This window comes from Carcharodon carcharias, chromosome 20, assembly GCF_017639515.1.
Source record: "Carcharodon carcharias isolate sCarCar2 chromosome 20, sCarCar2.pri, whole genome shotgun sequence".
Lineage (NCBI taxonomy): Eukaryota > Metazoa > Chordata > Chondrichthyes > Lamniformes > Lamnidae > Carcharodon > Carcharodon carcharias.
Window position 1 is genome coordinate 102,688,196 of NC_054486.1, and position 25,632 is coordinate 102,713,827.

The window sequence follows — 25,632 nt, forward strand, 5'->3', positions numbered from 1 at the left end:
GCAAGGTTCCACATGCAGTATTGACTTATCTAACCAACTATCTGTTTTAGCCATGCTTGTGAAGGGATAAATATTGGCCAGGTCACTGGGAGAATTCCCGCTGCTACCCTTTGAATAATTCAGTTGGAATTTTTGCAACTACTTGAGAGGGCAGGTGGAGCCTCAATTCAACCCAAAGACTGGGACTTCTGGCAGTGGAGTACTCTCTCGGTACCGCATTGAAGTGTCAACTTAGATTATGTGCTCAAGACTCTGGGACTTCTGACAGAGGCATGGGTTCTACAAATTGTGCCAAGGCTGATACCATTAAGTATTCATATGTGGACATTGGGGAAGATTAGGACCAGCCTTTGTTACACAGTCTACTATTGAATAGTGATATGTCACTTACTACCAAGGCTGACATCTGAAGAATGAGTCTTTGGTTGAAGAAGCAGAGGGCTACTACACCCGCTGAAACTGAAACCTACTCCAACAATGGGGGCCTCTGGAGAATAAAAGAGAGAATCGTGAGTGAGGGAATTGCCAGTTACCTTTACATTTTCTGCTAAAATCTAAGCAAAGTGAAATCAACCTGGCAATGAAGCTTTGTAAATAAATGGATCTTTGCAATGGTGAAAATCAAGCGTCACCAGTTTAAAAAGATTATAAGCACGGATGACTAGAAAAATATTCATTGTCATCGTTCTTGCTTTCCATGTTATGCCTACAATTCGGTATAAATAGTGACACAGGTCTTTATCTCTTTAGCAACTGCAGCCTCCCATGCTCACGGAATGGGCATGTTAGCCACGGCTCAGTGAGTAGCACCACTACCTCTGAGTCGTCAGGGTGGTTTCACTGCAGAGACTTGCATACAAAATCATGAAGGAAGACTTCCATTTATATAGAGCTCTTTACAACCTTGGAACAGCGAAGTACTTTTTATGAAGTACAGTTACCGTTGTAATGTAGGAAATAAGGCACCCAATTTGGACACAACAAGGTCCCACAAGCAGCAATGTGATAATGTCCAGATTTTACAGTAACTGTTTTTAGTGATGTTGGTCGAGGGATAGTATTGGTTGGAATATCAGAAAAAGCTCCTCTGTCATGGGATCTTTCACATCCACCTGAGAGGGCAAATGGGGCTCCAATTTAAAGTTTCATCCAAAAGGCAGCACCTGCAACAGTGCAGCACTCCCTCAGTACTGCACTGGGGTGCCAGCCTAGATTTTGTCCACAGGTCCCTGGAGTCCCATAGCCCCCTGACTCAGGCAAGAATGATACCTACTGACTTGTGGCAGACACTGTCTAATTTCAAATAGTCACTTGGTAGTGTCGATCGTGAGTGTTACTGAAAAAAGAGACGTGCTGTCAAAGCTTTTCATCTTGCACTCATTAGGCCAATTCGCAAGAATACCAATAGGAAGGGGGACAATGATTTACAGTGCATGAGAAAAGAGTGCTGAGTGGTTGGCAAGCGTTAAATGTGTTGCCATGGAGAACACACGAGGGAACAGTTGACTGCTAAACTTTTGTTCAAATTCAAACCAGGCAGGTCAACAAAAGTTTGGCAGTTAATTATTCTTTGGTCCATTTTCCATGGCAACTTCTCTACCAATCAGAGTCCACTTGCCAACCCATGCAATATAAATAAAGCTTTGACAACATGTCTTGTTTTTCAGCGATACTGCCTAATTTGTGGACAGATGGTAACCCTTCACTGCTTCCTCCAAATTGTCATTCTTCCTGTATGTGCCTAGACAATGAGGGTCTGTGGGATATCCAAGTATAGGACCAAAAACATAGGCTTCCAGTGTCTAGATATTAGCATTTTCACTGAGGATGACAGTTTAGTGATCTGTTCTTGCAAACTCCCTCTGCAAGTTGCTTCTACCATGTACCCAACAGGGAGTTAGTTGACTTCAGCCAACTTGTGAATTGGGTTACTACAATTGACCTCATTGCCTCTCAGAGGAGAAAGAAAACCAACAGCATTTCCCACTCCTGATCATTATCCAAATCCAAGAATCTGGTTCCATTGGTATACCCTTGCCCTGGAACAATTCGTTGTCATTTGCTGTCCAGCTTCATTCAGAAGAGTGACCACTAGGTCAGTGTACTGAAAGATACCCAATCACCTAGAAGGGCAAGAGCAGCAAATGCATGGGAACATCACCACCTGCAAGATCCCTTCCAAGCCATGCACCATCCTGACTTGGAGCTGTATCTTCATTCCTTCATTGTCACGGGATCAAAATTCTGGAATTCCCTTACTCGCAGCTCTGTGGGTTTACCTACACCATATGGGCTACAGCGGTTCCAGAAGGCAGCTTGTCACCACTTTCTCAAGGACAACTAGGGATGCACTTCAAATGCGAGCCTTGCCAGCAGTGCTACATCCCATGAAAGGATAAATAAAACAAAATACAAAAAAAAAATAAAAAGGCACGAGCTGAGGTCATCCAGAATGAAGGGGGGAATACTGGACAAAGATATCCAATTTGGGAAATAGTGATCTGCACGTAGAATAATTCCTTTCAACTGGGATATTCCCACAATTACCCATTTGATCAAGGAATTGAGTCACAAAAGATAATACTGTAGTTGAAGAGCGATGAAATGGCACAGTCTTAAATGCTGCAAAATTCCCCACATGATAGCTCGACGCTCTAGCCAATGTATTAGGAGGGGAGGCACTGAATTACAGTAAGACCTTCCTTCAAGAGATAAACGGCAGGAGTTGGAGTTCTCTGGATTGCACTCAGGTCCTTCAATTTCATAAGAACGATTCTATTAGGAGCCAGTAGATGCAAAGAGCCCATCTGCTCATCAACTTCAAGGTGAGGTGGCTGGCCTAGGGGAGTGGTCCCAAAGAGAAGAAAACGGCCTGATCAAAGTTTAGGGAAAATATAACTTAAGAAATGTTGGTTCAAGAGTTGAAAGGAAATATTTTAGCATACACAAAATTGTCATACTTTACCTCTTAAATGATTTCAATCTGAAAGCATCATTGTTGATGTAATATAGCTGTGAATGGAATGGTACAAAGCTCAAGTGTGGCAGCTTAAATTCCATCTTATTGTTTAGAAATTGCTTTTGATTAACGTTTGTAAACAGTCAAGGCCAATTGAAGATGACCGGGATGTTCCAATCGTTCAATTTCACTCTCCCCTGTGGTGACTGAAATGGTTCTGTCTGCCAATGCTGTAGGTCATCACCATTTGTCAAGTCGAAAATGCAATGGAACATAGCAGGGTAGGGAGCAACAACTGAACACTAACATTTGTCTTTCTTAAAATGATTATGAATTAGACATCTGAACTAATGTTTTCACACTACAAAACACACACTGTAACCTTCTGTAGCCTCAACCCCTCCCTATCTCTGTAACCTCCTTCAGCCCTACAAGATATCTGCTTTCCTTACTTCAGGCCTCCTGCGCATCTCCAATTTTCATTGCTCCACTGTTGGCAGCCATGCCTTCAGCTGCTTAGGTCCCAACCCTAGAATTCCTTCAGTAAAGTGTCCTGTCCCTCCCTCTCTTCCCCTCTCTCTCTTCCCCTCTTCTAAGATGCTCAACATCTAACGCTGACCAAGCTCTCAGCCGCCTGTCTGAGGACTGCCTTCTGTGGTCCCATGCCAAACTTTGTCTGATAATGCTCTAGTGAATCGCCTTGGGGATGGTTTTACTGCAGTAAAGTTGCTATATAAATCCAAGATTTTGTTGTGATTGTTGTAAGTGGCAGCACGGGATTCCTGTTTCAATTCCCAACTTTTGGCTTACTGTGTACTCACTTCAAAATTTAAAACAAAGTTCTAGGTATATTACAGCAGCGCACTACACCAGTAGGGGGAGTACATTTATGGAGGAATATTTTCCGTAAAACTGGAATTATAAAAATTTGTTCACTATTAATTGGGCAGGAGCGGTGAAACGTGCTATGACCCTTTAATATTAGCAGTCCCAATACAAACTGGAACTCCAGTCATGCAGCAGAGAACGGCAGATGAACTCATTTCCATTTCATGCTGCTAAATTAAGTATTTTAGTGCGGAGGGAGGGCTCTGAGTTTCCTAAGTCAGTTTGAAATCCATTCACTTGCAGGAGGACCCGTGCGCAGTTTGTAATTAAGAACTCGTCACAAGAGCGTCAAGCCGTGATTCACCAAATGACACAGCACATGTGGAAATAACTGCAACTTGTGCCTCTAAAATAGTGAAAAATGCCCCAGAGTGCTTCACAGGAATGTTATCAGACAACATTTGACACTGAGTCATGTGAGGAGTAATAAGAAAGGGGGAGGGAGGTAGGTTTTGAGAAATGTCATAATGGCCAAGAGTGAGGTAACTTCTGTTTGATAGCATACTGTTTGGGGACGGGCATATTTCTGTCGTGCATCAGTGAAGTCACAACCAAACACCCTTCCTGTGGATGTGCCTCTTTCACGAGCGTTATGTGACTGAAAGCTAGTAGGTTAATCACATTTAATTAGTGACTAAAATCATTCTGTTGTTTGTTTAAGTATGTGTTTAAATTGGTTCCATGCGAGCAGTATAACCAGAAAAGTTAATTGTGTCTTTAAGGCCAAATCAAATGGTTATATATGTTCATACTTATTTGTGCATTCATGGTCTTAGTAAGATCGCTCGCCCTTTTATTCTAAAAGAAAAGCACTTTAAATTGTGGTTAAATAAAGAACGTAGGATGCCCGCATAAGTACATGACCTCTATTAGGTAGCATAGTCCTTCACTTGTCAACACTTTTATTTTTTTCAGACTAACGGGCCAAAGTTTTACAGTGACAGTGTTAATATCGTCACATTAACATAGGATTTTACAATAATAATAAGACATGCATCTATATAGCTCCTTTAATGACCACTGAATGTCCCAAAAGTACTTCACAGCCAATGACATACTTTTGAAGTGTAATCACTGCAACCAATTTGTACACAGCCAGCTCCCACAAATTTTCACGTAATAATCAACATGTAAAACCAAGCAACAACAAAGTTGTAGTTATGTAGTGCCTTTGACGTAGGAAAACATCCTAAGCAGCTTTGCAGAGAGCTAGCTGTTAAAAATTTGTTACCAAGCTACATAAGGAGATTGAAATCTTGGTCAAAGAACTATTTGTTAAATAGTATCTTAAAGAAGGAGAGAGAGAGAGATAAAGAGGAGGAGAGGCTTAGAGAGGAACATAGAAATATAGAAAATCACATTACAAGTTGGCGGGAGGGTGCCTGGGTCATTCAGCCTATTGTGCCTATGCTGGCTGAGTAGAGATGTTGAATCAAATCCCACTTTCTAGCTCTTGGTCCTTAGGCCTTGTGACTTCTGGCACTTCAAGTTTGCATCCAAAATATCTTCAAACTCGTGCCCTGGGGTTGTTCACCTCCACCTGAGAGTACAGGTAGCACCTTGGCTTTTTGATGTCTCATTCAAAAGATGGCACCTCTGACAGTGCAGTGCCTCCTTGGGTCCCGCCACTCAATCTCCCCTGACCTCCCACCCTGTTTGTACCGCAGGATAAGCTGGAGTGTCACGAAGAATGTTGAAGCCGTCAAGCAGCCTTAAGTGACGAGCTGAGAACGCTATTTCAAATATTATTTTTCACTTAATTTTCTTCATTTGACTTTGATTCAGTGTGACGTTATTAGTGATATGAGTTCGATTGAGTTAATAGAGGATGCAAGATATGGAAAGGGGTATGGCACCTTTTAAATGCTGATGTGGCATTAACCCATTCGACTCCCTGCTTTCACTTTGGATCCCAAGGTGCTGATCAGTTTGAAAAAAAACGTGTTGATACTCATTGTCTAGGCTAGCTGTTCAATAGGGAACCTTGTGTCTGAGGAGAACCACTGCTATAATCCATACCCCAAGTATGCAAGAGCACTTTTGGGAGAGAGGAATGAAAATTTGGCAGGGGAAAAAGAACATTTGAAAAGCCCTGGTGTTGGCCGGGGCAATAAAATAAATTTAATCCCATATCGTTTCAAGCAGGCAATTTATTGGTGTTGTTGTTCCGCTACCTCTGTAAGCAATTTCGCCCCACGACTTCTCTCTTAAAAACTTGTCTCTGACCATGCTATTCTTCCTTAATTTTTTCCCATTTCAGACTCAATGCCCTCTTTTTCATTATTATTAAGTGCTTTGTAGCATTCTCCTATGTAAGGAGTGCCCTACAGATGTGAGTTATCAAACCTCAATAGGGTGTGAAAAGTTAAAAATTGCAATTGTTAACAACTTGCTTAATAGTGAAGTGAATCCTGGCTTTTTCAGTTGAGCTTCGAATCCTTTCCCCAAGCAACTTAAATTCGGTTCTGAGACCAGAAATCTCAGTTTCAGCATAATGGCGTAGTCACTGGACGAATAATCCAGAAGCCCAGCCTAATGCCCGGGGGCACAGGTTCATATCGCACCATATTCAAAATGAGTGGGGGGAGACAGAAAGCAGGAAACTACAGGCCAGTTAGCTTAACATCTCTCATAGGGAAAATGCTAGAATCTATTATTGAAGGTGTTATGGCAGGGCACTTAGAAAAATTCAAGGCAGTCAGGCAGAGTCAACATGGTTTTGTGAAAGGGTAACCATGTTTAACCAATTTATCACATGTGCTGTGGATAAAGGGGAACCAGTGGATGTGCTGTACTTACATTACCAGAAGGCATTTGATAAGATGCCACATCAAAAGTTATTACAGAAAATAAAAGCTCATGGTATAAGGGGTAACATATTAACATGGAGAGAAAATTGGCTCGCTAACAGGAAGTAGAGAGTAATCATGAATGGGTCTTTTTCTGGATGGCAGGATGTAACAAGTGGTGTGCCACAGGGATCAGTGCTGGGGCATCAGCATTTTACAATTTCTATAAATGACTTGGATGAAGGGACCGAAGGTATGACTGCTAAATTTGCTGATGGCACAAAGGTAGGTAGGAAAGTAAGCTGTGAAGAAGACATAAGGCTATAAAGAGACATAGGTAGGTTAAGCGAATGGGCAAAGACCTGACAAAAGGAGTATAATGTAGGAATATGTGAAATTGTTCATATTGGCAGGAAGAATAAAAAAGAAGCTTATTATCTAAATGGTGAGAGATTGCAGAACTCTGAGATTCTGAGGGATCTGGGTGTCCTAATGCATGAATCACAAAAGACCAGTATGGAGGTACAATATGTAATTAGGAAATGTTATCATTTATTGCGAGGGAAATTGAATGTAAAATTGGAAGGTCGTGCTCCAGTTGTACAGGACGCTGATGAGAGCACATCTGGAGTATTGTGTACAGTATTAGTCTCCACATTTAAGGAAGGATGTAAAAGCAGTTCAGAGAAGGTTTACTAGATGAATACCAGGAATGGGTGGGTTGTCTTAGGAGGAAAGGTTGGACAGGCGAGGCTCGTATCCACTGGAGTTTAGAAGAGTAAGAGGTGACTTTACTGGAACTTCTAAGATCCTGATGGTTCTTGACAGGGTGGAAGATGTTTCCTCGTGTGGGAGAATCTAGAACTAAGGGTCACTGTTTAAAAATAAGGGTCACCCATTTAAAACAGAGATGAGGAGAAATTTTTTCTCTGAGGGTCGTGAGTCTTTGGAACTCCCTTCTCAAAGGGTAGTGGAAGCAAAGTCTTTGAACATTCTTAAAGCAGAGGTAGATAGATTCTTGATTACCAAGGGGTGAAAGGTTATCAGGGAGGTGGGTGGTTATAATCAGATCAGCTTCAATTGTATGGAATGGCAGAGCAGGCTCGAGGGGCCGAGTGGCCTTCTCCTGATGCATATGTTCGTATCTAATTTAAATTCAATTAATAAAATAAACCTGGAAATGCCTCAGTAGTAGTAACCATGAAGCTATCCTTAATTGTCATAAAAACTAATTTGGTTTGCTAAAGTCCTTTAGGGAAGGAGACCTGGCCTAGCCTACATGTGACTCCAGACCCACAGCAATGTTGATCTTAACTGCCCCCTGAAGTGGCCTAGCAAGCCATTCAGTTCAAGGATAATCAGGGACGGTCAATAAATGCTGGCCTTGCCAGCGATGCCCACATCCCATGAAAGAATAAAGAAAGAAAAAGTATGAAAGACTAAGGAGGTGAAGAATGTGTGCTAACTCAATCAGTCTGTATCAGAAAGATGCAGTCACATTCTAATAGTGCAACTGAGGTAAGATTGTCTCTTCAAGATTCTATCTGAGGCACCTTGTCTTGAAAGAAATGTCATGACAACATCATTGCATCTGTTAGAAACCTAACTGAAGAGTTTTAATTGCGGAACATCTGTAAATTGCAAGAAATGAGGTAAGTCATTAAGTCACGATGAGTTGAAGCTTTTCAAGCCTGTAAATTGTAGAATGTAGGGAAGCCTGAGAGAAGGTTAGGATTTCTCATGGTTGTGAGGTTTGGGAAAGAGTAGGAGACGAATGTCTTGATTTCAATAGAGTAAAGAATCTGGAAGAAGCAAAGATGAAGATCATGTAAGATAATGTGTGAAGCTCAGGATCGGTTCACAGGGTTGTTAGGGAGAGTAGTGTTGGCAGACACAGAAAGACAATAAGGGGCTTGATGAAGACATATTCATCTCTTCTTTCATGGAATATGGGCATCACCAGCATTTGTTGCCCATTCTTAATTGTCCGTAAACTGAGTGATTTGCTGAGCCATTTCAGAGGGCAGTTAAGAGTCAACGACATTGCGGTGGATCAGGAGTCACATGTGGGCCAGACCAAGTAAGGGTGGAAGATTTCCAATCCTAATTAGACATTAGTGAACCAGGTGGCTTTTTACAATAATAATTTCATGGTTACTATTGCTGAAACTAGCTTTATATTCTAGCTGCTGTGGTGGGATTTGAACCTATATCTCCAGGGCATTAGCCCGGGCCTTAAGATTACTAGCCCAGTGATGTTACCAGTACACTGCTGTCTTCCCATGGGATGAGAGTGGATTAGGGTGGAAGTTCCTTAAACTCTATGCGTCGCACAAATAAACAATGGACATTTCATTTTTCTGCAAATTGGTAGCATTCTTGTCTCTCTGAGTCACGAGCTTATGGGTTCAAGTCTCACTCTAGGGCTTGAGCACAAAAATCAAGACCGACATTCCAGTGCAGTACTGAGGGAGTGCTGCACTGTGGTGTTGCTGTTCTTTGGATGAGACAGTAAACCGAGGCTCCATCTACCTACGTGGGTGGATGTAGAAAAATCCCATGGCACCATTTCGAAGAAATGCAGGGGAATTACCCCCCTCGTGTCCTGGCCAATATTTATCCGTTAATCAACATCACAAAATCAGATTGTGTAGTCATTACCATATTGCTGTTTGTGGAGTTTGCTGTACACAAATTGGTTGCCATGTTTTTTACATAACAACAGTGACTACACTTCAAAAAAATTTCATCAGCCGTAATGCGCTTTGAAAAATGCCAGTCTTTTTTTTTTCTTCTCTTCCTTTTCCTCTTTCTTTTCTTTCCTTTTTTTTCTTCCTTTTTCCTTCTGTTTTTGCTTTTCTTTCTTTTTCATTTCTTTTCCCCCCTCCCCTTTCTCTCATATCTCCTAGCACTTGGTACTGGGATGGACCTTCAGGTGAACAGAAAACACAGAAGGCAGGGTGTTGTTGGGAATAAATCCATTGAGATGCATTTCCCCTCTATAAGGCAATGTGCAGTGAAGGATTGTCAGATGAAATTACAGGTCAAAGCAGTTGCAGTATTGGTAGGGTTTGGGAATTTTGTTTTATTCATCGGGGAGATGTGAGCGTCACTAGTAAGGCCAGCATTTGCTGCTGACCCAATTAACTGTTAAACAGACGCCTTGTTTGCACTATTGTGTCCGGGCTTGTTTGTGACAGGAACTTTCATCATGCCTGTGGGCCATCAGGTTGTTGTGCGGTAGGTTGTATTTAAGCGGTATCAACCAAATTAGTTCCCACTCTGGGCATCCTCTGGTTGCTTTGATCCAGTTAGTGATGATGCACTTTAAATTTTAAGAGTTACTTAAAAGTGGCTTTGAGCAACCAGGACCTCTTGTAATTGTTGGGCTCAGTGGACCAGTCTCGGGGTCGAGATTAGGTGAGGCTTCTGTGGGCAGTTTGCAAGGAGAGTGTATTTGTTTTGTTACAAGACTCTCGCTCTCCGTGATGGAGCCAAAATCTGACACTGATTACCCCCCCTCCTATTTGTGTACCGTTTTGAGCTCATGGTGCGATTACCATTGGTGGTGTCCACAGTTTGGTCCAAAGTGCAGAACACGCTAGCTTCTCGATCAAAAACTGGCCATGCAGCTGATGGGCACCTTTTCCAGCAAATATAAGGAAAGAAATTAGAGAAAATTTAAGAGAAGGCTGTTGGATTTAGAGTGAATCTTCTGTGTGCGTTTTGGTTCCAGATGTGCAGCGCTTTCAGAAGATAGCTGTTTATGCACAAAATAGCAAGCTTCGTATTGTGCTGAGATACACAACGAACCTGTTGCGTCAAAGTTGCTGTTGTTGTTGCTCAGATCCTTGATGAGAAAAGATTTAACACATTGCAGTTTATAACTGGCTGCTAATTGTTTACACAAGGTGAAAAATGCATCACTTGTGAGGTACTTATGGTAACAGCTTGTTAAAGTATTCCATATTAAATGCTTTTATAAGCCTCTGTTGTATATGACTATTTGGGCTTTATGAGCTGTTCACTTTTGAAGCACCATCATCTGGGCATCCATGTTACATTCACAACACGCTCCACAAATGATACTTCAATATGACGTCTTCTGTTAGCATTTTTGAGTGTGGTTTTGCATTAGCTTTTCAATTGCTATCCTGTCCTCCTGTCTACATGCTGTCTCTCCCCAGGCCAATTACAATTCTTTTAATCAGATTGCAACAATTTATTTTAAAGTAATTTTCTCCCCCTCACTTCCCCTATTCCCCTGCACCACTTCATTATTGGCAGAACAGGTGATTCAACAGCTCTTCCTTCCCCTTTTGATTTTTCACCCATCTATCGGGGGAATCTCCTGTTCACAACTTAACTGGACAACCTGGCATCAAGAGCATCAGGTACAAAGCGTGAAGCTTCCGGTTCATGTTGCGGTGCACCGGGACTTCAGCTTGTCAAAGTGCTAGGAAATATGTGAGATTGCAGCCCGGCTGTATAAACCCCGCATTTTATTTTATTTGTGGAGTGGAAGAACATTCATTTCGTACCCTTGCTTGCAGAAGAGGATCGTGCTGACCAGCTCCTCTCCAACAACATAGTTAGAATTAGCAACTGGACACGTGGAGAAGGTGCCGAGATTGCGCCACAGTCAAGTTTACCCCTGATCATGACTTTGTTTTACATAGCATGTAACCACAAAGAAAGGCCAGTGAGAATTTAAAACTGAGTGGAGTGGATGTGAGTATAGTAGTCAGTAGGTTATATAGACCGATCAAAAATAATAACCAAGTCTAGATGTCTAAAGTATTTTTTGTAACTGATTTCATTTTGAAATGAGCACTTTGAGTGAGAAAGGGACCAATAGCTGTGATCATCAGCACTTGAGTAGGAGATACATCTAGGTTTAATATTAAGATTAAGATTCTGAAATGCAGAAAAGGATTCCGCAAAAGATTAAATCAATCACTTAAATCGTTCAAGTTGTTTCTCTTTAGTTAATGACAAACATCTGTGACTTATAGTTATCCATTTGCCTCACCACACTTTTAAATCGGAATATCTAAAAGGTCCTCAAAGTCAGTGTGAACCTGAGATGGATGCGACCAAATCGAGTTAGATGGGGCATTATTGAGTTTGATGTTTTGTTAAATGTTGTATTTGTTTGAATGGCTTATATTAGGGCTGTAATAAAGGTTTGTTTTGGAGATTGTGGAAAATAGAATCAAAATGTTGCGCTTCTTTGCGACAGGTGTGAGAGTGAATTAGGTAGAACTGTGCTTTAGTCGGTAATGAAGGGTCAGAGATCTTTAAATGGGTGTTCGACTGTAGGTGCTTTTTGTGAAAATTCAATTCAGAAGTAGTCTTTATTGCAGCCCTAATGAATGTAATGTCAACAGGCTGGTCTTGAATGTGCAAAGTAACACTTGCTGCCCAACACCTTCCCCAGGCAAAGGACCAGAGACAATTTATGCTGGACAAAAACTCAATGACAATGACTGGCACACAGTACGAGTGGTTCGTCGAGGTAAAAATCTGAAGCTGATGGTCGATGAAGTCACTGCTGAAGGTACAATCACTTACTTTCTCGAAACAGTCTACTCTCTCGTTACTGATTATAAGATAACATTCAATTTAAGAGTGGATTTTTAATAGTCTTTACGCATATATAATGTATTTGGAGCTTTTTTTCCATTTTTAATGCTAATAATTGTTTAGTATCTGATGTACCCTGAGCCCATGTTAACTCTGCTGCAAGAATAGCCATTAGCACCTCCCCTGCTTTAGTGGCTAAACGAATTGTCCTGCATGGTGAAGAGAATACAAGTGAAGAAGGTCTTAGGTTTGATCTCCATCTGTGCTACACATGCCAACATGCTGGATTTGGTGGTTAGCTCTCCTTGGCTTGTGCGCAGATACAATAATAGTTTGAATGAATGCAACATTTACTGGAACATGGAACAAAAAAAAGATCATTTAAGCAATATCCTGTCGGTCATTTCTAGAGAGAGAGGATTAAAAACAGGGAGAGCTATGTGAACCTTGTACAGAACTTTAGAGACACCACATTTGGGGTACTGTGACGAATTCATGTTTCCATATTATGAAAAGGATATAGAGGTGCTGGGGGGAAAAAAAAACGGTTTACTAGGATAATACTAGGATAGATGTTGGCATCTATCAGGAAAGATTGAACACACTGGAGCTCATTTCTCTAGAAAGTAGAAGACTTGAGTGGTAGAGATCTTTAAGATTTATGAAAGCATTTAGTTTGATGGAGTAGATGGAGTGAAGATGTTTCCACTTGCAGAGGAGATCAGAATGAGGGGACATAAATATAAAATAGGGTGGAATTTAGTGTTGGCAACTAGCATCCCACACATATGGTTGGAGAACTGTTGGGAACCTGAGGCCCGAGACAATTTAAGTGCAATCAGGCATTTACCTGGACAGCATCGGGCCTCCCACTCGATCAAGGCCCCAGTCGGGCAGGAATCCTGCCCCCAAGAGCTGCCAGCCAATCAGAGGACAGCAGCTCTGTCCAGTACCGAGAGCGCTGGCCGCTGCCATTAATGCACTGAGGCCTTCACCAGGGATTGGGCGGATTGGATTGGGGGTCATGAGCACTGGGTCACCGGCGATGTTGGGTCGGGGAGCGGACATCATATGGCAAAGGCAAGGGGTGGCTCTCAGTGACCACCCCACCACCCTTCCCAGTGCCAGGTCCCTCAGTTGGGAACTGAGTGCCTGTGAATGTGGATGCCTCTTCCCTACGAGGCCGCGAGAAACACTGGCAGAGTTTACCAGCGGGTATTTTTGAGGCGAGGGACACCCGTGTGAGTCCTATTTAATCCCTGAGCCACCATTAAATCCCAGTAGACTCAGGAATGATTCCCAAGTGGCTCCTTAATTAGCCCCACTGACATCCTGCTGCCAGCGGGTGGGATTCCTGCACTGGGCCCATGTTGTCTCCCACTAAACGTGGGACAGTTTTCCTGTTGTCGGAAATCGGTCATGGGGATTTCCGGACCCAGCTGCCTTCCTGCCTGCCCCAGTGGGTTCCATTGAATTCCGCCCAAAGTCACTGATCAATCCAATAGGGAAATCAGGAGAAACTTCCATTCTCAGAGAGCAGTTAGAATGTGGGACTCACTACCACAAGATATAGCTGAGGCGACCAGCCTAGAGACATTTAAGAGGAAGTTAGATAAACACATGTGGGAGGAAGGAGTCAAAGAATATGACGATTGGATTAGAAGAAGAGGGGCAGGAGCAAGGGATGTGGAGACATTGGTGTGGTGCTAATATCACTGGCCTAGTAAGCCCAAGGCCTAGATCTGGGGGCACTAGGTTCAAATCCCACCATGCCAGCTGGTGGATTTTAAATTCAATTAATAAATCTGACTTGATAACTATTGTCAGTTTGTTGTAAAGATCTAATCTGGTTCACTCATGTCCTCCCTTTAGAGAAGAATATCCTTACCTGGTCTGGCCTGCATGTGACTCCAGACCCACAGCAATGTGGTTGACTCTTAACTGCCCTCTGAAATGGCCTGGCATTTAGGGATCGGCAACAAAATGCTGGCCTTGCCAGTGATGCCAACATTCCTTGAAAGAATTTAAAAAAGAAAAGGAGGCTCAAATGGACATAAACACTGACGTGGACCAGTTAGGCTGAATGGTCTGTTGCCAAGCTGCGTAATATTTAAGCAATGCGGCTTTAGCTATCATCTAGACCCTTTTGTTTAAGTGATTTTTCTACTGGCTTATTAGGCCAGTGATATTAGCACTACACCAATGTCTCCACTTGCCTTGCTCCTGCCCCTCTTCTTCTAACCCAATCGTCATATTCTTTGACTCCTTCCTCCCACATGTGTTTATCTAACTTCCTCTTAAATGTCTCTAGGCTGGTCGCCTCAACTATATCTTAAACTATTTCCTAACTCAGCTGTACAGTTTAATAGACAGACAGATAATGTGCTTTTTAAAGGCCTTTCTCGAAGGACAAATTTTGGCATGATGCCTGGTCCGCTTGGTGGTCTTCAATTGGGATCTTTTAAGTCAATTTGAGAGAACGAATGGGGCTTTCGTTAAAAATTGCATCCAAAAGATGTAGCAGCTGAAAGCAGTGAGGTGCTCCCTCAGCTCTGCACTGATGTGTCAACATCGACTAGAGGGCTCAAGCCTCAGGTGTGGAACTTGAACATGGACCTTCTGACTCAGAGGCAGGAATGCTACCCACTGACCCAAGGAAACTTTTACCTCCTGCATTCTTTTCCCCTGTTGCAAACTTGACTTCTAACCATGCTTGTTCCCTGATACTCCCAACACGATTCAAGTGATTTTCTGTAAAAGCCATCTGGAAGTGCTTGCTGAATATTGGAACTGACCCTGACCAGGATTAGCTGCTTTTCTCTCAGGGTTTAAACCAACAGCTTAGCTGTGGCCCAGTGAGCAGACTTCTTGCCTTTGAGTTGGAAGGTTGTGGCCAAGTCCTAATCCAGAGACTTGACCACAAAACCTAGGCTAATGCTTCCAGTGCAGTTGTTGAGGGAGTGCTGCAGTCTTCAAGGTGCCGTATTTGGAAAAGGCATTAAACCGAGGGCCCCGTCTGGCATCTCAGGTGAACGTAAAAGATCCCATGGCACTGCTTTGGAAAAAAGCCTCAAACAGCATCACGGAAACAGAATTCCTGCTCGTTATTGCTTTGCTGTATGTGGGAGCTTGCTGAGGGTAAATTGGCTCCCACGTTTCCTTCATAACAACAGCGACAACACTTCAACAAGTACTTAGTTCCTTTCAAGCACTTTGGGATTTCCTGAGGCCAGAAACAGCATTAAATGCATACAAGTTCTTTCTTTCATATAATATTAACAACAGAGGTGAGGGTGGCCTTGGCGACCAGGCCTGGCATTGCCTGTTTTCACCTGAAGCACAATGATGAAGCACCGAGACCACCATAAAACGCAATTTGGCTGAAATGAGTACAAACAGTACAAATGAACTGACGGTAGCTGGGAGCAAGGGAAATAACCTTCTGTTAAATTTCCAGGGACTGAAGCTTGATATAAACAGAGCTCTTTTGCAGATTTGATAGATTAGAAACTCAGCAATATTTTATAACGTAGTCAATGAGAGTAATTTTTATCCTGGGGGAATTGGTGTGCTGCCACATTCAGGTGAAAATGGCCTTTTAACTTCTGGTGTCAAATGCCAACCTGACTCCATCGAACATAAATGCCAAGCTGCAGGAAACCTTCCTCAGTACAGGCAGCCTAATGCTGCTTTGAATTCACTCCGGCTTCAGCCCAACACAAGGGCAAGATCACCTTGTTAACATTTTATATTTGGTAATATAAATAGATGCTACTCCCACGTTTGTATCATTGATCATCACATAAATAACACCCACTCCCACATAAAGGACAGTGAAGACCTGGAACCGTCTCCCTGCGAAAGGTTGTCCACGGTGGGACAATTGGAGATTTTAGGACTGAGATCTGTATTTCTATGTTCCTAACCACACGCTCCTAACCTTCAGTATGAGCACATGGGGAGCAGAACACTGCATTTGCTGAGCTTCTCTCTGGCTCCGGACAGGAGTGAGGTTAGCAGGTAACTGTGGCCTGGTGGGTGAGTGCTACATCCTGGAAATTCTGCTCTGAGATCAGTACGCCTGCAGGGTAGTTGCGATTTAACCTTCTTATTTAGGATCTCGCTGAGAGGAGAGAAAGAGTTCTTCAACTTCCTTATTCACCTTCCTGAAAAGTGACAAAGGATTAGACGGAGTGGAATTGGTTTGGGCGGAAAGCACAAAACAGGCGGCATCACGTTGTTTGCCCGTAACACGCTCCATCCAATACTCAGTTCCACTGACTTCATTGAACGACCAGCACAAGCGAACCTGCTTATTTTGCATCCCTGCTTGTGCCTAATATCACTCCTGTATCATGATAATTTTGGACTACACATTTTTTCGTACCCTCTGCTTTGCTTTTAAATGGTAAGCCACAATGAGGATCAATGGCTTGGAACCACCTCAACACAAAGGCCTCCTGCTGCGAATTTGCCCATTTCAGCCTTGCCGTTCCATGACAGCACCATGGACAGCAGCCTCTGGTCTCCCGCTGTGGTGTATTGCCCTGCTCCTCACACAGCACCTTCCGCAAGACTCCATTGTTGTGCATGATTGAGGGCTGATTGTCCTTTTAAGTATCTGCCGCGAGCGGACTGGCAACTGCTGCCACATGAGCCTACCTCCGTGAAAATCCCCTGGGGGCAGAAACACTTTGGAGAACAGACCCAACAAGCTTCAGTACAAATTTTCTAGATTCCCTCCCCCTCCACCCCTCACCTAAATCCAAATCCTTGGTAAGATTCTGCTCTCTGTCAGCATAACCTTCTGTTTGAACATTGCTGGAAAAGAGACATGTCTAAGTTTTTTTGTCTTGCACTCATCAGTGTAAGACGAAAAGCATAGACATGGCTCTTTGTTCAGCAGTACTCCAGTTCTGTACCACTAAAGCTTTGATTCCTTTCCGTCTCATGTGGTTACCCTGCTTCCCTTTAAATGCATCGATGGTTTTCACTTATGTAGCAGGTTTCACGTTCCTGCCATTTTCTAAGTGTAGGAGGAATGTGCGTTCACGGTGCACAATATCGTTCTGACGTAGGACTGAGGGCGATTAAACTTTAAAGGCCTCAAAGGTATACAATGAATCAGGGAGTAATTAAGTACACTTTCCCAATTTTTTAAAATGTTTAAAATAATCTTTCTTCAGTTGCTGCAGAAGCAGCTGGGCCAGGCTGTATCAGAGCAATCTTCACAGGCCTCCACTAGCAACAAACATCTTTCTTGCCCCCATCCCCCCCCAACCCCCGCCAAGGCTAGTCTGCCGATAATAAATGGACAATAATAGATGAAGGAAAGAACATGCATTTATCTGGCACCTTTCACAACTTCAAGACATCCCAAGTTGTTTCACAGATAATTAAGTGGGGAGATGATGAGGGTCAGTTATGGGTGGGATAGGGTAATGTCACTGAATGTGTAATCCAGAAGCCCGGGCTAATGCCGTGTGGACATGGGTTCAAACCCCACTTTGGGAGCTGGTGGAATTGAAATTCTGTTAATGAAACCTGGACTATAAAGCCAGCCTCAGTAATACTGAGTATGCCATCGTTTGTTGTTAAAAACCCATCTGGCTCACTAATGCCCTTTAGGGAAGGAAATCTGCCACCCTAACCCGGTCTGGCCTACACGTGACTCCAGAGCCGCGGCAATGCGATTGACTCTTAACTGCCCTCTGAAATGGCCTGGAAAGCCACTCAGTTCAAGGGCAGTTAGGGATGGGCAACCCTCGCCAGTGATGCCTACAAAGAATAAAAAAGCATTGTCGATGCTGCAGTTAAAGCAGCCACACGGCTCACAGCAAGACCCCACAAATAGCGCTGGGCCAGATGTGACCAGATCTTTTGATAGCGTTGGTTGCTAAGTGTTGGCCAGTGCATGGGGAGAACTGTCTGCTCCTTCTTTGACTAGAACCATGGGATTTTTGCACTTGGCTGAGAGGTCAGACAGGTCAACTCAGTTGTGACAGCGCAGAACTCCCTGAGTTGCTGCACCGAATGATGTGCTCAAATCTCTGGAGTGGCATCTGGACACTCGGCCTTCACGAGCCCAAAGCAAGAGCGCCGCCCACCGAGCTATGGTCGACGCTTAGATCTGACCCTCCAAATCACCCGTGGTCAGGGATGCAGGGTGAAGGTGCAGCCAGGGTGAAGCCGTGCCCCTGGATCATGACTGCTGTTAACCCAGCTCTCTCGTGCTATCAGCCTCAGTGACGCTCTGAAGCTAGTTGCTGTGGTCGCGCAAGTTTACGGAATTCTGTGGAACTGAAGGACAAAGAGAAAAATCAGAATGCGATTGGACTTTGTGGAGAGATTTTCTTCTTCTGCACCTGGGCGATGAAGAAAGTTGGACAGAGAGGTTTTACCGCCCCCCCCCCCCCCCCCCAACCCAAACCCTGTAAGGGGACACACACTATTTCCCACCCATTAGTAGGACTCAAAATCAGCCAGGCTCCATAATCCGTGCGCTGTCCGTCCTGTTTGATGTCCCTCCACAAAGTCCAGTCCTGGGCCAGGATTTTACAGTCCCTCTCGCCTGGCGGGATATTACAGTCCTGGCGAACTGAGCGAAGATTTAAATGGCTCGCTGGGGGCCGATTGGGGGGCAGGGGTAGGGGGGTGCAGGGTACACAGCGGCAGAGCAGTAAAATCCTGGCCCTTGGTGATTATTTGCACCTAAGCATGAAAGAGCTCGCTGGAGATGCTTTTTCTAAACAGATGATCTTTGGAAGTGTGACCCCTTCATGAATCGGCACCTCCTCAATAAAACATTTTACATTTTTTTTAAAAATGAATCGACGTTGGAATGTGAAAGTCAATTAATTATGCAGCAATGTTTCCGGTAGTCAGTATAGCACAAAGTTTATCCAGTCACTTTAAAACAGGAGCTCACCTTCCCAGAAGTGTTTTGACTGTATTTTCTTGGGGAGCTGTCAAGTGTTAAGTATAGTTTGAAGAGCTGATTGAATTTCCTGTGTGATTTTCTTGTCGTCGAACTTACTTTCTATCAAGCCATTACCAGGATCAGCCAGCAGATGGCATTTGGCAACTGCGAATAGCCTGAACTACAACTCAGTGACAGCCAGGCACGATTGGTTCATTTACAACCCCGGGAGAATGTTAAAACACAAGTGTTGAGATTCGGGACAAACCAAATCATGTTCAGCAGCACTTTATGCTTCAGAGTTAATTTAAACCCCCACGCAAACAAGCCTGAAGAGGGAAACACCAAGCTGATTTGTAACCGGTAGTTGGGTTGGAGAGGGGTTGAGTGAGAAATTGAAAAAGAGAAGGAATGCTTTCATGTTGCAGTACAGTCCATCTCAAGTATTCTGCACTTGTATGGATGAATAAAACCTTCCTTTGAATCTTGTGGAGACACCCTTTCTGCATGACCCCAACCCACCCACCCAACCCCATGTCTGATCCACAGCAGATACCTCTTACCTTCAATGGCTCAAATCTTTAGACTTCCTTTCATTGACATTCTTGGACTCACTATCTCTTCTTCAGCCTCTCCAGCCTTCTTTCATGACAGATACTCCTTTCCCTCTCAACCTATGGGAACTAACACTCAGTAAAGCCTAAGCCTATCCAAGGGTTGAGTAACACGAGGAGGTTTTTCTAAAATTCCGACATTCCTGGGCAGGAAACAAGGAAAAGATGGTCATGAAAGTGATCCTTCTATTGTCTCTTGTCCCAAATGTTTTCTTGCTCTCCATTGGAACTTTTCTTGTCTTCCCGTTTTATTGATTGCAGTCAGTCTCCCATTAGCTGAATTTCTCTCTCTTGCTTCCCCAAAGTTCCAAATCTTTGCCATATTTGCATTAGCTCCTCACTGTGTTGAACATGTCACCTCTTATTCCCACTAATTCTTTACCAGGACCTCAAACTTATGGATTCCTTACGCCCCATTATTTCTCTATTCTCACAGTCTCGGTCACGTGAGACAATGGCTTTATTAATATGAATTGCAAATTATCTTTTAATTCTTTGTAAAGTTCTTTTCAAGTAAGTTTGTTGTTCCAAAGGAAGAAAAAGAGAAAGCCTGCATTGGAAACACTGATCTTTAACAAAGACTTCCATTTATATAGCACCCGATCATACCACTTCATATACTTTGAAGTTCACTGACTGTTGGGAAACTGCCCAGACGGCACTACATACCCACAGTCGAATTAGAAACGTTAACTGTGCTCCTCTCCGCAGATGCTGTCAGACCTGCTGAGTTTTTCCAGGTATTTTTGTTTTCGTTTTGGATTTCCAGCATCCGCAGTTTTTTGCTTTTATCTTAGAACTTCAACCTATATGCGTACTTGCTACTAGAATTTGAAACAAACTCTGTGTGGATGCAAGGAAAGATATGCAACATTTTGAAGTTTAATCCTGAATATGTGTTCAGAAATCTTGCATGCGCCTCTCGTTTAAATCCCTCCATGGAAACTTGAAACTGTTGCCAAAGCTACGAATATTCAGAAGCTAGCTTTGTCTAAAAATAAATTATATCTTTCTTTTACTCGTTTTACTTCCTCTTCTGAAGATGCAACTCTCCAGTACCTCCAGTATGAGTCCAGTCAACAGTATATTTCAGGAACATTGCATCCCAGCCCAGACCTGGTCTCATCCAACATTACAGAACCTTAAACGTCTAGGGTTATAGGATAACCATTAGAAACTAGATGTGGACTGTTTACCCTTTTCAATGCCCAGATTAGCAACTCAATTGTAGTTACCTCAACACAGTCCTGGCTGTGATCAACTTACTTTAATACACACAAGTGACTGAACCTCATAAATTCCCACTCTTTCAAAGTGCATTTACACTCCACAAGTCCAGGACTAAGCTAAAACAGCTTTGTACAGACGCTAAACGTAGGAGACTAAAATGAGTGTGAAGCCCAGAACTGATTTGGAGACAAAGATGAGCAAGAATTCCTCCCCCACAGAGCATCTCTCTGCTTTGTTCAGCTCTGACGTCAGCCTGTGACCTGGACTTAGGCTGCACTGACATTAAAATTACAATGTCAACTGACTCTACAGTTGTGAAATAAATGCACCCTTAGGCGCAATACCATCCCCAAGTGATGCATTAAAGTGACTTTTTATTATTGATTAATTAAACTGTAAACAGATGTGGAGACTTCTTCCTAATGTAAAAGTGCCGTCCAGCGTTTCTATTTGCTAAATGCTTACTAGATTTTGGGTTACTTTCATAAAATGGGAATTAAATAATGTAACATACTAGACAGCAAGTCCACAGAGTCTAATTGGCACACGTTTCTCCTAAACTAGAAATCTCAAGATGGTAAACTTCATGGTTCACATTGTTGCAAGATGTTCTAAGGATAAGATTGAAGCACCTTATTCGGTTCAGTAGTATATTGGTTATGTTATTGAACTAGTAATCTGGAAGCTTAGCCTGTTTCTTATTTCATTCTTTCATGGAATGTGGACATTGTTGGCAAGGCCAGCCTCTGTTGCCTGTTCCTAACTGCCCTTGAGCTGAGTGTAGTCACATATAGACCAGACCACATAAGGATGGCAGATTTCCTTCCCTAAAGAACATGAGTGAACTAGATGGGTTTTTACAATAATCAGTAATAGTTTAATGGTCGTCATTATTGAGACCAGCTTTATCTTCCAGGTTTTATTAACTGCATTTAAGTTCCACCAGCTGCTGTGGTGGGACTTGAAGCCGTGACCCCAGAGCATTAGCCTGGGCTTCTGGATTACCAGCCCAGTCACATTACCACGACACAACGTTCTTCCCCCTAATAATTTGGAGATATAAGTTCCAGTTCCACCATGGTGGTTGGAGAATGTAAGTTAAGGTAATTAAATAAATTTGGAGTAAAAAAGCTAGTATCCGTAGTGGTGACCATAAACTGACCGGAATGTTGTACAAACCCATTTGGTTCACTAATGTAATTTGGAGAAGGAGACCTGCTGTCCTTACCCAGTGTGGCCCAACTGTGACTCCAGACCCACAGTTGACTCTTCACTGCCCTCTGAATTGGCCCAGCAAGCCATCCAGTTACCACCACCTCCCCCTTAAGAGCAATTAGGGATGGACAACAAATGCTGCCCTTGCCTTCACCCTTTCAATGAATAAATAAAACCAATAGAAATGACAGGGGCGAAGTAATGGAAGGTCGACCTTGTATCTAGCTGGTTCTGCACCTGCCCCAGTTGTGCTCACAGCGACTACAAAAGAATGGTTGGTGGGGAGGTGGGGATTGAGTTGGCCAGCATCAATGATTATGTACTTTTGGTTTGCAATTTCAGGCCAAATGCTCGGTGACCACACACGGCTGGAATTTCACAACATCGAGACGGGGATAATGACAGAACGGCGTTTCATCTCCACTGCCCCATCCAGCTTCATTGGGCACCTGCAGAGCTTGATGTTCAATGGAATGATGTACATTGACCTGTGCAAAAATGGGGACATTGAATATTGTGAAATAAACGCCAGGTTCGGCATGAGGTCCATTATCGCAGATCCCGTCACTTTCAAAACCAAGAACAGCTACTTGACCCTGGCTACTCTGCAGGCGTACACGTCCATGCACCTCTTCTTCCAGTTCAAGACCACGTCCCCTGATGGATTCATCCTGTTCAACAGCGGAGATGGCAACGACTTCATTGCTGTGGAACTAGTTAAAGGGTAGGCGGAACGTGTTTGGGTCGAATTTGTGTGAGCTGTCGTTGGATTCGCCACGTCTGCTGTTGGTCAATGACTCATGGAGAGTAGGACCACTGTAAATGTAAAGAGGGGAGATCGCAGGGCTGTAACATAAGACGCCTTAGTTTCAAAGCAAGTACCCAGTCAGTCAGCTAAGGGTGAATGGTAGTTTAAATCAGAACGTAGAAATTACCCCTTAAACTTTCTATTTGTATTGTCACAACAACCTTTAAAACAAATCCTAAAATGTGCTTATTGAATTAATTAGATCATAGGAACACAGCCAATATTTTCCTCCCCCCAAAAAATAATTATAGGCTTCATGTGAATGGTTTAACTTTAATTGGTCTTGGCTGTGGGTTCATTTTCTCCGGCTTTCCTTGTGCCGAACAGTGAGTTAGCACAATAGATTATTTTAATTACAAACATCACAAAGATAGGTAGAGATCAGACAGGCCACCCCAGCCATTTAGCTCATTTCCTTCAATCTCACATCGTAGCTTCGAATGGCTTCTTCAACCATTCTGGGATTCCTGTCTCCACGTGCGTTCTTTCTGCAAAGCGGTTCCCTGACGCCAGCTCTGACCCTCGAACTGTTTGTACAAAGGTCTCCCCGCTCTGAGTCTGACCTTTTGCCCTGGAATAGTGCTGCCTTTAACCTTTGCTATTCCAGTTGGTATCTCGTATATCTTCATCCCATTCACCACCTCTCAACGTGACAGATTCCGAGCTTTCATGTCCTTTCCAGCCCCATCTCCCCACATCACAGTGGTGCCATTGCTTTAAGCTATTGGCTCTGAAGGTGCTTTGAGACATCAGGAGGCAACACACAAATGCCAATTCTTCCTTTGCATGTCCACATTGTTGAAGTTCACACATGAAGAGAAACCTGGACAAGGCATCAGAGAATGAAAGCTATCAATGGAACCCTACAAAGGCAGTCGGTGCTTTTGAGAGGGGAAACATAGAAAATAGGAGCAGGAGCAAGCAGGTCTGTCCCACCATTCAATATGATTATGGCTGATCCTCTATCTCAATGTCATACTCCCGTGCTCTCCCCATACCCCTTGATGCCTTTAGAGTCTAGAAATCTATCTATTTTCTTCTTAAACATTTTCAGTGACTTGACCTCCAAGGCCCTCTGTGGTACAGAATTCCACAGGTTAACCACCCTCTCTCTGAGAGAAGACGTTTCTCCCTATCTCTGTCCAAAATGGCCTACCCTGTATCCTCACATTGTGACCCCTTGTTCTAGACCCCCAGCCAGAGGTAATATCATCCCTGCATCCAGTCTGTCCCAGCCCTGTTAGAATTTTAAACCTTTCAATGAGATCCCCTCTCATTCTTCTAAACTCCAGTGAATACAGGCCTAGTGGGCCCAACCTCCCCTAATACGATAATCCTGCCATTCCAGGAATCAAGAAATTCAAGAGTGCTTTTCTTTGAAAAAGAAGGAATATTAAATAATTCTCAAGGACCTGGTTAACATTTTCATTGCCAAGGTTGAATTGAAATTTAACAATGAATCTGTGAATGCACAGCTTCTCGTTTTTCTATTTTTTAATTTTAATATTAATTATGTGACGTGCATTTTTTAGTTAAGCTGTGTAATATTTTATTGTAATTCTAATGTTTAATTGCAGTTTATAATATATACGAATTCCCATTTTTAATTTTTGTTTGTTGATATCCTTTGTTCGCCAGTCCTGGCTCCAGGATATTTTGACAAAAACTTGATGAATCCTTGTCCTTCTGCAGATACATCCACTATGTGTTTGATCTGGGAAATGGGCCAAATGTTATCAAAGGGAACTCTGAAAAGGCCTTGAGTGACAATCAATGGCACAATGTGGTTATCACCAGGGATAACAGCAACACTCACACGCTAAAGGTGGATGCTAGATCTGTGACTCAGATCATCAATGGTGCCAAAAACCTGGACCTTAAAGGTAAGCTTCTTTTAACTTAGACCCCTCGCAACCTCAATTTACTCAGTTCAGCTCCAAGATAAATTAAATGACACACACGGTTACAATTTGGAGAGATTTACACTCGCTGACAAAGCTAAGGCTGTTGATGAGCTGTCTTCACAAAGAGACTGGAGCTTTCTGTAATTGCTGTGTCAATTCTTAGGCCATCATGGTTCACAGCAATGAAAAAAAATTCCTAACTCTCCCAAGAGCTGTGGACATCAGAGAATGTGATGCCTTGGGTGCTTAATGTAATGTGTAATGTGGTATGTCCCGAGTGGGGTACTTGGCAAATTCACTGACTAGGGTGAAACTGTGCTAAATAAGTCAGCAAATCCCCAGGCTGGATCCCAGGATGTAGTGCAGTAACTGACCTCTCCAGGCGGCCTTTAGAGTCCTGGTCAAAGTAGAGAGAATTAGGTGGATTTCACTGTTCAGTTGCCTCTTTTTTTGGATTCTGCATATGTTTGGACATCAGTATGGAACTAGGCATTCTCGCTTCCGAACTTATGACCGCTGAATTTGGCTTTATGCACGTAGAATGGGAATTGTAGTTAGAAAGGATGGTGACCCCAATGGAACAATGCAAAAGCACGATCAGGGCCTTGAGCAGGGGAGGGAACCTGGGAAGGGTGAGGGCGGGAGCATGTGCTTTACTTGACTTGGGTGTAAATTTGTGCTTGCTGAACGCAATCAAAAAAAAAATGAGGCAGACAAGAG

The 25,632-nt window shown here is 43.2% G+C and overlaps 1 protein-coding gene across 1 annotated transcript in view; it reads left to right on the forward strand.

Moving 5' to 3' along the window:
- The window catches only part of nrxn3a (neurexin 3a), a 1,735,226-nt gene that overhangs the window by 697,458 nt on the left and 1,012,136 nt on the right, over positions 1–25,632 (forward strand). The window contains exons 12-14 of the mRNA XM_041214454.1: positions 12,077–12,196; positions 22,543–22,924; positions 24,701–24,891. Of these exons, the coding sequence (XP_041070388.1) occupies positions 12,077–12,196; positions 22,543–22,924; positions 24,701–24,891 (693 nt within the window). The remainder of the gene's footprint in view (positions 1–12,076; positions 12,197–22,542; positions 22,925–24,700; positions 24,892–25,632) is intronic.